A 12,542-nucleotide genomic window follows, 5' to 3' on the forward strand; every position below is an offset into this window, starting at 1 on the left:
AATTAATCTCTTAGCCTGTGGGATGAAGGCATATCTCTCTTGGTCTGTTTCCAATTTGTGGCACTTGGCCTTTCCTTCTGGACTTCTTCCACTCTAATCCCCACACAAAGTGGGTTTCCTCAAAAACAGAGCCTGAGATGAAGACTTGACTGTAAGTAGTTTATTTCAGATCCAGGGAAGTGAGGGTGTAGGGAGAATAAGAATGAAGGAAGAAAGGCATAAGAGGGCTATTGAGGTCACCACTGTGATTGATTTTCACACTTGACCCCACTGGGACCTCCTGAAAAGTGCTCGGAACACTTCCTAGGATTGCTTCTAACCGTAGAGATGGGACATTGGAGTATGTATCCACTAGATTCCAATCCCTGTTAGCTAAGAGTTGTCCCCATGGGTTCTAACTCTACCATGTTTTTGGAAGGAGCAGGCTCCCCATACAGAATTTTCAGTGGCAGAAATTCCAAGGAGTAGCATGAGGCTGAGATGAGATGCTGTAACCATGAGGGGAGTTGAGCTTGCCCAGAACTGCCTACTGCAGCGTCAACTGTAATCAGAAATGGGTCAAGATGAGGGATCCCTGGGTGGCTCAGTGGTTTAGCAACTGCCTCCTGCCCAGGGCGTGATCCTGGAGACCCAGGAGACCCAGATCGAGTCCCGCTTCAGGCTCCCTGCATGGAGTCTGCTTCTCCCTCTGCCTGTGTCTCTGCCTCTCTCTCTCTCTCTCTGTCTCTCATGAATAAATAAATAAAATCTTAAAAAAAAAAATGGGTTAAGAGGATGTGGCAGAGACACCGGCAGTGTCTGCTACGCTGGGCAAGGAGTTTTCACAGTTGCTATGGAAGTTTCTGAGATCTTTTGGCTTCCTTCTCATTTTCATGACAGTTGTAGGGTTGAGTTCAGGAAATGAAGTGTGTAGCCTATGCAAATTCACCATTTTATCTTGAACCAAATTCCCAATTTTAGAAACTCACTTCTCTGTGAACGTTTTTATGACACGTTTTCCCATCCATTTGACTGCTCTTTTCCATGAATTCCTCCTCCTTATTCCAACCCTTAAATGCAGGGAGTCCTCAAGTTTGTATTTATTCTATCTTTCTTCTTTCACTGTATCATCTCACTGAACCATCTCCCTTATTTCTGTATCTCATTTACCACCTATGAGAGAAAACTTTTTCCATCTTTTATTCTAGTGCAGATCTCTCTCCTGACTTCCTAATCCAGACTGATCACCCCAGACTAGACATGGTCACATAGACTTATCATACAAGTAAACAAATCTAACATATTAAAAAAATCTCATTATCTTTCCACATCTCAGTTAAAAGCATCTTCATCTAACCCCATCCAAACGAGAAGCTCCAGCAATATTCTTGCTTTCTTATTCTTCACTCATATTTAATCACTTGCAGAAATTTGGTTGCTCTTACTACATCTCTCCAGTATAACCTCTCCTTTCTATTCCCATAGTAATTAGCCTTTATAATCTTGTATGAGGTTTTTAAAAAGTACCAAAAATGATTTCTTGCCTACAGTTTCTCCCCTTGCCAAATAAAGGGCATATTGTTTACACCAGTATATAGTTTAGTCAAGAAGTTTTACACGGTTTGTTTTGAAAGCTCCTTATCCTTCCTCCAAAACTCCCAGTCTCCTGGGAGGAAAGGGATCTCTTTCAGTACCTGAGCAGACTCTTATTATTTGCTTCCTTTCTTTAAATAACAAAGATATGCCCATAATTTCACTTCATATTTCTGTTCTAAGCAATATCTAATGTTTCCTCACAACAGATGAGGGTTTAGCTTCTGTCTTTCTCTCACATACACACCCCACCCCTACTTCCACCACATAACCATCCTTTAATCTTCCCAATACAGCAGCAATAATATAATTTTAATTAAATCAGTGTTTATATTACTATGGTTATATAGACATATAGCTGAGCCATGGATGTATTATGATTACTTGTTCCTACAGAATATTTTTCTTTTCCTTGGTATTTATAATGATTCTCATTTTTTTTCTTTGTTTAGTTTTCTTTGTATTTATCACTAGTTCAACCTCAAACTCTCCTATCTTGTAAATCTTCTCAAACACACAGATAATCCATCTAGAAGTTTTATCTTCTTGAGGACATCTCTTCTGACCTGCTCCAGTCTGGACTGGTTGGTTAGCTGTCTCAGCTTGATGCATAGTTGTTATCTTGGAATACTACTTCAGCAACATCCTAGGAATTTCCCTCACCTCCCTCTGATGATGGGCTCTCTATTCTGATTCCTTTATCTTTTTTTCTTTTTTCCCTTTGGTTTACTCCATGAGGTTTGATGGAGCACATCTTCTGATAGCTTGAGAGAGTAGAAGGTAGGAAAGATTTTCAATACCCTGCACATCTGAAATGACTTATTTACTAAGAAACTGTAAACTAGGAAACTTCGGTTCCTAGAATTCTAGATTGAAATTATTTTATTTCAGAATTTTTAAGGCATTGTCCTAATGCCTTCTTACTTCCCATGATGTCATTATAAAGTGTTATACCTTCATAATCCTTAATTCTTTGTATGGACTTCTTTTCTCTTTTCTCTCATTGGAAACTGTGTAGTTTCAGATCTTCTCTGAACTCAGAGTTCTGAATTTCAAAATAACATCCTCTACAGTGAATCTATTTTCATTTATTGTTCTGGCGTTTGTTTGTTTATTTATTCATGAGAGACACACAGAGAGAGACGCAGAGACATACGCAGAGGGAGAAGCAGGCTCCATGCAGGAAGCCCGATGTGGGACTCAATCCCTGAACTCCAGGATCACACTCTGAGCCAAAAGCAGAGCTTAACCGCTGAGCCATCCAGGTGTTCCAAGAATTTTTTTTTAAATATTTTTTATTTATTTATTTATGATAGTCACACAGAGAGAGAGAGAGAGAGGCAGAGACACAGGCAGAGGGAGAAGCAGGCTCCATGCACTGGGAGCCTGACATGGGATTCGATCCCGGGTCTCCAGGATCGCGCCCTGGGATTCGATCCCGGGTCTCCAGGATCGCGCCCTGGGCCAAAGGCAGGCGCCAAACCGCTGTGCCACCCAGGGATCCCGAATTTGTTTAAAAAATATTTTATTTATTTATTCGTGAGAGACACACAGAGAAAGGCAGAGACATAGAGGGAGAAGCAAGCTCCCTGTGGGGAGCCTGATGTGGGACTCCATCCTGGGACTCCATCCCAGGACTCTGGGATCAGGCCCCTGAGCTGAAGGCAGATGCTCAACCACTGAGCCACCCAGGTGTCCCTGTTCAGGAAGGAATTTAACAAACTCATTCACTCTGAAGTATAATGAATGATAGAATTTGGCACATTATCTCTCCCAAGAGTATTTCAATTTTTAGCAGGGACTAAATTTCTTATTTGGCTTAAGCCAAAGGAATGAAGAAATAAAATCCTAATTGGGGAATTTCAGTTTCCCATATCTAAATGTTCTGGAGGCCAGGGAAGCCTGTATTATGCTTTCTCAAATCACACTTCTGTTGCAGGAGGTCCAGTCCATGCATGAGGCTGGTGCTAATGTTAGTGTCACTACAGACTATCTAAGATGAGAAGAGGTAAGGCTATCTGCTCAATTATACTTCTAGCCCAGCGTGTATGTCTTGGAACATACATCAGACATCAGGGAGATGAATCATCATCCTAAATGTTGATATTTTGTCGAGTAAAACATTTTTTATTATATTCATAATAAGTATACAAAGACAGGCATCATCAAATGCAAACAACTCTAAATAAGCCTGTGTTTAACAGACCTTCTTATACAATTAGTGGTTGTAAGACATTATGAAAATACAAAATATCATATAAATGTATGACAATTAGGTCAGGAAAATAATCACGGTTTTTAATATGATTAACCCCCTCAAGCTGTGTGCATAATAAAAAATATGTACTCTTGCTTGAAGCAGACACAATTAGTCAGAATTTGGTAGGGAGCATACTTCAATTTTTGGCATACAACAGAGAGTGCTTCCAGCATTCTGGAGACCAGTACACAGGAAATTAAAGCCAAATTTACCTGCACTGCAAGGATACAAGCAACAAAAACAAGAGAAAAGAAGACAAAACAACAGATAGTCCCCTGCTTACAATAGTTTGATTTACAATTTTTTGACTTTATGATGGTGTGAGAGTGATACACATTCAGTAGAAACCCTACTTGGAACTGGATCTGTTCCCAGGCTAGCGCAGTGATACGCTCTCGGATACCTGATGCTGGGCAGCAGCAGCAACCATGGCTCCCAGTCGGCCACTCGATCACAAAGGTGAACAACTGATGCACTTAAGATCATTCTAGTTTTCAGGATGCCTGAGTGTCTCAGGGGTTGAGCATCTGCCTTTGGCTATGGGTGTCAAACCAGGGCCCAGGGATGGAGTCCTGCATTGGGCTCCCAGTGGGGAGCCTGCTTCTCCCTCTGTGTCTCTGCCTCTCTGTATCTCTCATGAATAAATAAATAAAATCCTAAAAAAAAAAAAAAAAAAGACATACTGTTTTTCACTTTCAGTACAGTTTTCAATAAGTTACATGAGGTATTCAGCACTATTATAAAATAGGTGTAGTGTTGGGTGATTTTGACTATCTCTAGGTCAATGTAAGTGTTCTGAGCACATTTAGGTAGACAGGTAGACTAAGTTACGATGTTCTGTAGGTTGTGTATTAAATGCACCTCGACTTAAGATATTTTCAACTTATGGAGTTATGAGGACATAACCCCATCGAAAGTCAGGGGAGATCTATAGTTAAAGTCTCCACTTAAACCTTAATATCTGGTCCTATTATTTTTAAACACCATTATTACTACTAATAATAGAAGTAATAACAAATGCCAGCATAATGCTTACCATGGACTGGACGTGGTTAAAGTATTTTACATACGTTGTTAAATTTCCACACAACCTCACCGGGTAGGTGCTACTCTCCCCAATTTTGCAGATGAAGAAACTAAAGCATAAAGAGATTAAAAAGCCTGCCACGGTGAGTGGCAAAGCAGGAGTTTAAATTCAGGCTATGCACCTCCAGAGACTGGCTCTTAACACCACTGCACACTGCTGTTCCTTTCTGCTTTTTTTTTTTTTTCCTATTCAACAAATTCAATGACAAATACACACCGCCATCACCAGTTATGCAAAACTTACTCCACCCTCGCCTTATCAAGAACTTAACGGTCCTTTTGATAAAATACCAATACCGGCAAAAAAAAAACAAACAAACCAAAAAACAAAAAAAAACAAAAAAACAAAAACAAACACAAAGTTCTCCAGGACATGAACATTTTCGTAACTTGTATCAACCCAACCTAAAATTCACCACCGGGCATTGTGCTTCTTCAAAGCCTGGCTAATAATACTGTTGCACAGTATTTTTAAGAAGCCTCCACCCGAGCACTTACATTGTAGCCCCACTTACCTGTCCTATGCATTTAGCAGAACCCCTTCAGGTTGTTTCCCTCAGTTATTTTCCATTCGATAAACAGAATAGAAAATACAACACTGGGCAGCCCGGGGGGGGGGGGGGGGGGGGGCTCAGCGGTTAAGCGTCAGCCTTTGGCCCAGGGCGTGATCCTGGAGTCCCAGGATCGAGTCCCACGTCGGGCTCCCGGTGCATGGAGCCTGCCTCTCTCTCTCTCTCTCTCTCTCTCTGAGTCTCATGAATACATAAATAAAAATCTTAAAAAATAAAAGCAAGAAAGAAAATACAGCACTGGATGCCCTGCACCTATCAAACATGTTACAAACTATGAACTGAGCCATCTTACCATTTGTCCATTCGGGACTTCTGTTTTAATACTTAATTACTATTAATAACTATTATTATTATTATTATTATTATTATTATTTTGCAGTTAGCAAAGCCATTTCAGCAACATTGGCTGCCTTGTTCTAATTCGTCGTATCTAAATGCACGGACCATGTTTGCCTTGGGAGCACGGAGCTGCTCCTTACCAGTCTCCCAAACCTGCCCTTGGAGGGGAAACCTCGGAGCTATGCCCTACACAGCCACGGCGAGGCTCCCCTACAAAATCGGCCTGGCAGTCCCCCTGCAGACACGGCACTGGGGGCCGGCTGAATTTTCCCGAGCTGAGGACGCCGGTGCGGGGGCGCCCGTCGGGTCCGGGTCCGCGCCCCCCGCGCCTGTCCCGCCCCCGCCGCGTCCGGCCGCCCCGCCGCTGGGCAGGCTCGGTCGGGGCCTCCCCGGGCCGCGGCGGCGCCCCCTGCAGGCCGCGGCGGGCAGAGCGGGCGGAAGAACCCGAGCCGGGCTGCCACCGTGTCCGAGCCCGAGCCCGAGCCCGAGCCGCCGCCGCCGCCGCAGCAGCCGCAGCAGCAGCGCCGCGGGGGCCCCGAGCCGGCGCCGATCGCCGCGTCCCCGCCGCCCGCCGCCCGCCGCCCGCCGCGCCCCAGCGCCCGCCGGAGCCGCCCGCCGCCCGCCCGCCCCGACAGCCGCCGCGCCCGGGCCCCGCCTCGGCCTCCGCTCGTGCCCCGCGCGCACCGGCCTTCACTCTGGAGCGGCCCGGGCAGCCGCAGCAGGGGCGGCGGCGGCGGATCGAGGAGCTCTCCAGGTCGTCCCGGGAGAGGCTGCTGCAGTCCCGGGACAGGATGTTCTCCAAGTTCACCTCCATCCTGCAGCACGCCGTGGAGGCGGTAAGGCGGCGGGCGGCGGGCGGCGGGCCCACGGCAGGCCGGGGATGGCGGCGGCCTACGCTCCCGCGCCCGGGCCTGGGCGGCCGGCCTCCCGCGGACGGCGAGGCTCCGGGGCGGGCCTGGCTCGCGGCAGCCCCGGGCACGACCGCGCTCCCCGGGGCGGGCGGGGGGGGAGGGCTCGGGGTCGCCCGGCTCCCGGGTGGGGCCGCGGGGCCGTGGGCCTGCCCCGGGGAAAGGCGGCCGGCGTGGGCAGGACAAAGCGGCGGCAGCGCGGCCCGGGCCTCGGGGCCGGGGGGACTTTGCAGGACCGGGCGGGGGGGGGGGGGCGGCGACCCCAGGGCGGGCGGCGCGGGGCCTCTGTGCAGGCCTGGGCGGCGGGACTGCGGAGCCGGAGCCCGAGCTCGGGGGTCTCGCGGCTGCGGGGAGGCTCCCCAGCCCTGGGTCAGGACCCCCCAGCCCTGGGCCGCGACCCTCCAGGCCCTGGGCCGCGCCCCCCCAGCCCTGGGTCATGACCCCTCAGCCCTGGGCCGCGCCCCCCCAGCCCTGGGTCAGGACCCCCCAGCCCTGGGTCAGGACCCCCCAGCCCTGGGCCGCGCCCCCCCAGCCCTGGGTCAGGACCCCCCAGCCCTGGGTCATGACCCCTCAGCCCTGGGCCGCGCCCCCCCAGCCCTGGGTCAGGACCCCCCAGCCCTGGGTCAGGACCCCCCAGCCCTGGGCCGCGCCCCCCCAGCCCTGGGTCAGGACCCCCCAGCCCTGGGCCGCGCCCCCCCAGCCCTGGGTCAGGACCCCCCAGCCCTGGGCCGCGCCCCCGCAGGCCCTCCGTCTCCTTTCCTGCCCTCTCTTCCCGGACGCTCTCCTTCGAGGACCTCACACACCAGCGTAGAAGGCCGTTCAGAGCCCCCAGCACACTAAACTAAAAAAAAAAAAAATTCCCTCGTTGTTGTCTTCGTAAGATAGAGGTCTACTTTGCTGCCCTTTGGTGGTTTCTCTTTACCCAGGGAGAGTTGCCCAACTTGGAAAATGCATCCTGTGGAAGAAACCAGTACTTTCCTAATTAAAAAAAAAAAAAGTCATTCTCTATATTTAGCTTGTGCGAATATGAATAGCACCTTAAAATCCACCCAACTTAAAAACAACAACAACAACACCCCCCCCCCCGCCCCCAGCTGCCACAGAACCATTTTCATGGTCAGATAAAATAAAAGGTATTTTTAAAATTAAGTGTGAAAACAAAAACCTCAGTACAATTGTTTTAAGTGATATGTGGGAAATGCTTAGGGATCACGTTAAGCGCAGCCCAAGTTCTTGAGGAAAAAGTGTATCAAATCAAAGAGGGTTTTCATGAATGAAGAGCAGGATCACACGTGAAGGAGATGACAGTTTTAGACTTCAGGGCAACAGTTTTCCCTTCTTATACACAATCTACGGCATCTTTATGTTAAAAGAATTGAACCAAAACTTATAAAAACAGTGGCATTTACATTTTATATTATTCTTTAGCTTAAAATACTGAGAATCATTTCATTTTAACATTGAGTACAGGTTGATATTGAGATAACTAGGAAAAAATATATTAGGTTATTTACATCCTTTACCTATCAGGTTGATATTTACAGAAAGAAGTACTGAGAAAAAGAAGGACAGCTTTCACACTCTCCCACTAAAGAGTCCTTTTTATCCTGAGACTTGTGTTTTCTGTCCTCGTTATCTTTTTATAACTGTGTATGCTAGCGTCTACCAAACTGTCCGTGGGAATTGACTCTGGCATATCCAGGTTCTCTACTTTGCTGAGATGAGAAAAAGTTAAAGAGTGGGTTTTGTTCACCTGGTCCTAGTAACTGATATGTTGCATTTGGAAAACTAATGTTTTTACTTGATTAGAGTTCATGTTTCCAGCTGTGATACCTCCCAGTTTACTTTGATAAGGAGGTTAAATCTGAAAAAATTTGGCATACTTTTTCCTTTCTCTCTTGGAAATGAACTCATACATAATGATAAATAAGCCATCCTTGTGGTATTTGAACAATGTTTTTGCCTAGCCTAAGATTGGTTTCTAGTTTTTCAGTTCTGTTTATTTGCCTGGCATTTTCTTCTATAAACTACTTTTACCATTCAGCAGTTCATTAGTTTTTCTCTGTAGTCCTTTTAATTTGTGTGCCCGAATAGCATTTCTGATATAGTAATGCAATTAACATTATTATCTGGATTTTTCAGAGGTGGGACATTATCCTATGTGCTGGTGTTGACATCATCTTTTTCCAGTGTCGCTGTTTTTAACCATTTTGATATTATTACTTTATAGGTTTCTTTGTTCAATTAGTTCAGCCTTCAAATCTTCAAATGTTTTTTTTTAGGGTTGGCAAGATAAACATATTCATTTAAATGTGATTCACATGTAGAGTTTTCCTTATTTAATTAACGGTTTCTCCTCACTTTCTGTTAACTAGTACTAGGAAAAAGTATATAAGATTTTCAAGATCAGTATTTGAAAGCATGTTAGTAAGCTGATAGATTACATTTTGAGTTTAGGAGAGAAATTCATACCTTGATCAAAAGCAAAAACTGTAATGTAACTCTTGCTTCCCTTTTCAGAAATGAGTCTTCCCTCAGTGAAAAAAATGATTGGCCAGTAAGTTTTGCAGCGAATGAATCCATTTTGTTAGCCTGTTGCCACATGTCATGAGTGAAATCTTGTAGTTAGTGCCTAGGTTGGACTAGATCATGTTAGCACAGTTTCTCCAAAATACAAGTAAAACACTTTAGTACAATTAAATATTGAGGGCCTAGTCTGTCCCAGGTAATATTGCCTGGTTCTTTTTAAATTTCAGCCAGTTTCACCCTTTGAGGGCAGATTTATTCCAAGAGGATAGGGGAAGAAAGTTTTATCTACTTTAATTCAATGGAAGTCATCCTTCAGAATTTGAATCTTCTTTTTGAATTATAGTTAAGAGTTGTTGATTGTTGGGACTGGCAGTGTTTTAAAAGCTATTCTGCCCTGGGAATTAAAACCTCAAATCAAACATATATATATAGTGTTTTCTTAGGTGTATTTTTTTTTTAAGATTTTATTTATTTATTCATGAGAGAGTCAGAGACAAAGGTAGAGGGAGAAGCAGGCTCCCTGCAGGGAACCTGATGCGGGACTCGATCCCAGGACCCCGGGATCACAACCTGAGCCAAAGGCAGATGCTCAACCACTGAACCACCCAGGTGCCCAAAGTGTATTCTTTTTTGATGGGATCTCTAACTTTTAGTCCTTCAGTCATTCAGCAAATGTTTGTGAGCCTACCATGAAAGCATGGCACAGTGCAGAGGAAACACAAGGCTTACAGCCTAATTTGGGAGACAAAACAAATACACAAGTTAAAGATTAAACGGTGCACAAGAGTACAGCCTAGCCTCTAGAACCATCCAGAACAGAGTCAGTCCTGCCTCTGTCCCTCCCTTCTACACAGGACAAGTTAGTCTTTGTACATTTCAACATCCTCATTGTAAAATGGAAATATACCTATCTCATAGGATTATTGTGAAAATTAAAATGAGGTAACATATGTGAAGTGCCTAGTGCAGTGCCTGGTACATAGTAAGTGCTTCATAAATGTGAACCATTGATATTAATTTTTGGTTGATTGTTCAGCCAGTGAGTTTTGTGGGGACAAGCAGTTAGGATTAGTGGGCTTGGAGAAAGAAGGGAGGCCTGTGCTGGATTTGGAAGAGGCCAGGGAGATAGGAGGCACCTGAGGGAAACTGGAAGGAAGAAGCATTTTGAAGCTGAGGGTGTGAAATGTCCATGTTACAGGTGAGAGTGAGCACATCGGGCTTCTCTGACAGATGCTGGCTCTCTGAGTTACCGCTGTAGGTCCTTCTGTGTGGTAGGCCTTTGGGAGAGACAGTCTGGGTTGCTAGTTACAAGCAGTGTTTCCCCTTGGGTGAAGCAGTTAACTGGCTTTGGATCTTAATAGGAGTTTAGGGGGGGGATCCCTGGGTGGCGCAGCGGTTTGGTGCCTGCCTTTGGCCCAGGGCGTGATCCTGGAGACCCGGGATCGAATCCCACATCAGGCTCCCAGTGCATGGAGCCTGCTTCTCCCTCTGCCTGTGTCTCTGCCTCTCTCTCTCTCTCTCTCTCTCTCTCTCTGTGACTATCATAAATAAATAAAATAAAAAAAAAAAGTTAAAAAAAATAGGAGTTTAGGGGAAATTGGAGTTTATTGTGAGATCATTTAAGACTATATAGGAAGTGAAAACTTCGCAGCACTGTGTCTGGCACATAACTACTCAGTAAATGACAGCAACTGCCGTGTGGATGGATTATTCACTCGGTAAAAATTACTGAATGCTTACTTGTGCCATCACTGAGTTGGAAACCAGCAGAGAATTCGGTGATGAGAAAGATGACACAATCCAGTGGAGGAGACCAGCCATGACAAATGTGGGATAAGGGCTAGGAGAGAGTGAGCAGGCTGGGAGAGGGTGCAACGGTTTGTGGGAAGAACTGGATGCTCGGCAGGAAGTCTGGCAAGGCTTCCCAGAGAAAGCCATGCCCCAGGTAGGCACTCATGTCCAGTTTTGGCTGAGAGTGTGATTGCGTGAATTTTCAAAAATTCAATCTGTTTCGTAAAAGGTAAACTCAAGTGAGAATCCCCTCATGCTGATTCACACACCTCTTCCTTTTTTTATTTTTAAATAAATGTTTATTTTATGCAATGATAAAGCAAGTTATTTGCATGTTAGAATTAGTAATGAAAGACCATTTTAGTAGGAAGTTTTACATAAATAAGGAAACTTACTCATGTTTGAACAAGGTTATTACTAAACTAAGTTGTTAGCAGTTTGTCTCACTGTCTACTTAAATAGGTTTTTTATTTAAATCAAACTCCTGGGAGAGAGGTATTTACAGGTAAGCAGCACCATCCTGCTTTGATTTGGACTACAACACCAAAGGTCCGAACACAAGTCCTGTAAGACCTCTGATCTAGTGACCTAACTTGGAAATGGAGTTAAGTCCCAGAGGTAAAATAATCTGGAGCAAGGATGCTCTAATTCCTTCTATACCAAGGAGATGGCCCTCAGAAAAATTTAACAAATCACAACATTTACACTTAAGAAACGAGGTACTTTTTTTTTGAAACACCAAATTTCATTTTGGTTTATCCCAATCGTTAATACATTTTACTATATAAAGATGGTAAATAAAAAACCAGGTTCAAAAAAAAAAAAACAAGAGGATTTTGATATATATATTATATATATTTTGAAGGAGATCTTAAAATCAAGTTGCTGATTGAAACATTTTTTCACTCTAAAAGTTTGAGGAAGGTTATTTTCCCAAGGTAACACTTCCTAATTTTCTATTTTTTTTCTCCATGTCTCCCAAATAATTTCTCTGCCAGATAGTTAATTTTTCTTTTTGAAGGATAGTAATCCCAAAGGTTTTAACTCTTTTGTTAAAAATCTAAAGCTTTTTAAAAAAATTCACAGCACTGTCTTTGGAAATGAGGTGGGTACTTACAATCGCTCAACTCTGCGATTCAGAGTGGCGCCCACAGGCAAGCATAGGAACTAGCGTTAAAATGCTGTCAGTTGCTGTGAAATGTTTCACTTCTTTCCTAAGGACATTTCATCTTCTGGGTTGAAACGCTTAGGGGTCTATGACCAATGTTTATAATTTGCCCAATAGTTTTGAGATTGTTTTGATAGGATTTCAAACTTAGAGGTCTCTCCCTGAGGACACCAAGAAATCAAAATGGAATAGGAAAAAGTACAGAAGTAACATGATCCCTCAAGTCATCAGTTTAGGTGAAGTATATGGAAAAGAAAGATGACCTTGCCATGCTATAGGTTATCAGAATAGAAACCTGTTTGTTTTTAAGTAAGTTG

The 12,542-nt window shown here is 44.6% G+C and overlaps 1 protein-coding gene across 4 annotated transcripts in view; it reads left to right on the forward strand.

Annotated features, from left to right (window-relative positions):
- The first annotated feature begins 6,476 nt into the window (after window positions 1-6,476).
- Window positions 6,477-12,542, forward strand: part of FHIP2A (FHF complex subunit HOOK interacting protein 2A) — a 36,384-nt gene continuing 30,318 nt past the window's right edge. For all 4 annotated transcript variants that reach the window (XR_007406722.1, XM_025467333.3, XM_025467334.3 and 1 more), the window contains exon 1: window positions 6,477-6,665. Coding sequence is in view for 3 of the 4 variants with exons in the window: in XM_025467333.3 (XP_025323118.1) it covers window positions 6,621-6,665 (45 nt within the window). In the remaining variant the exon portion in view is untranslated. The remainder of the gene's footprint in view (window positions 6,666-12,542) is intronic.

The sequence above is a fragment of the Canis lupus genome, chromosome 28, assembly GCF_003254725.2.
Source record: "Canis lupus dingo isolate Sandy chromosome 28, ASM325472v2, whole genome shotgun sequence".
In the NCBI taxonomy this organism is placed as follows: Eukaryota; Metazoa; Chordata; class Mammalia; order Carnivora; family Canidae; genus Canis; species Canis lupus.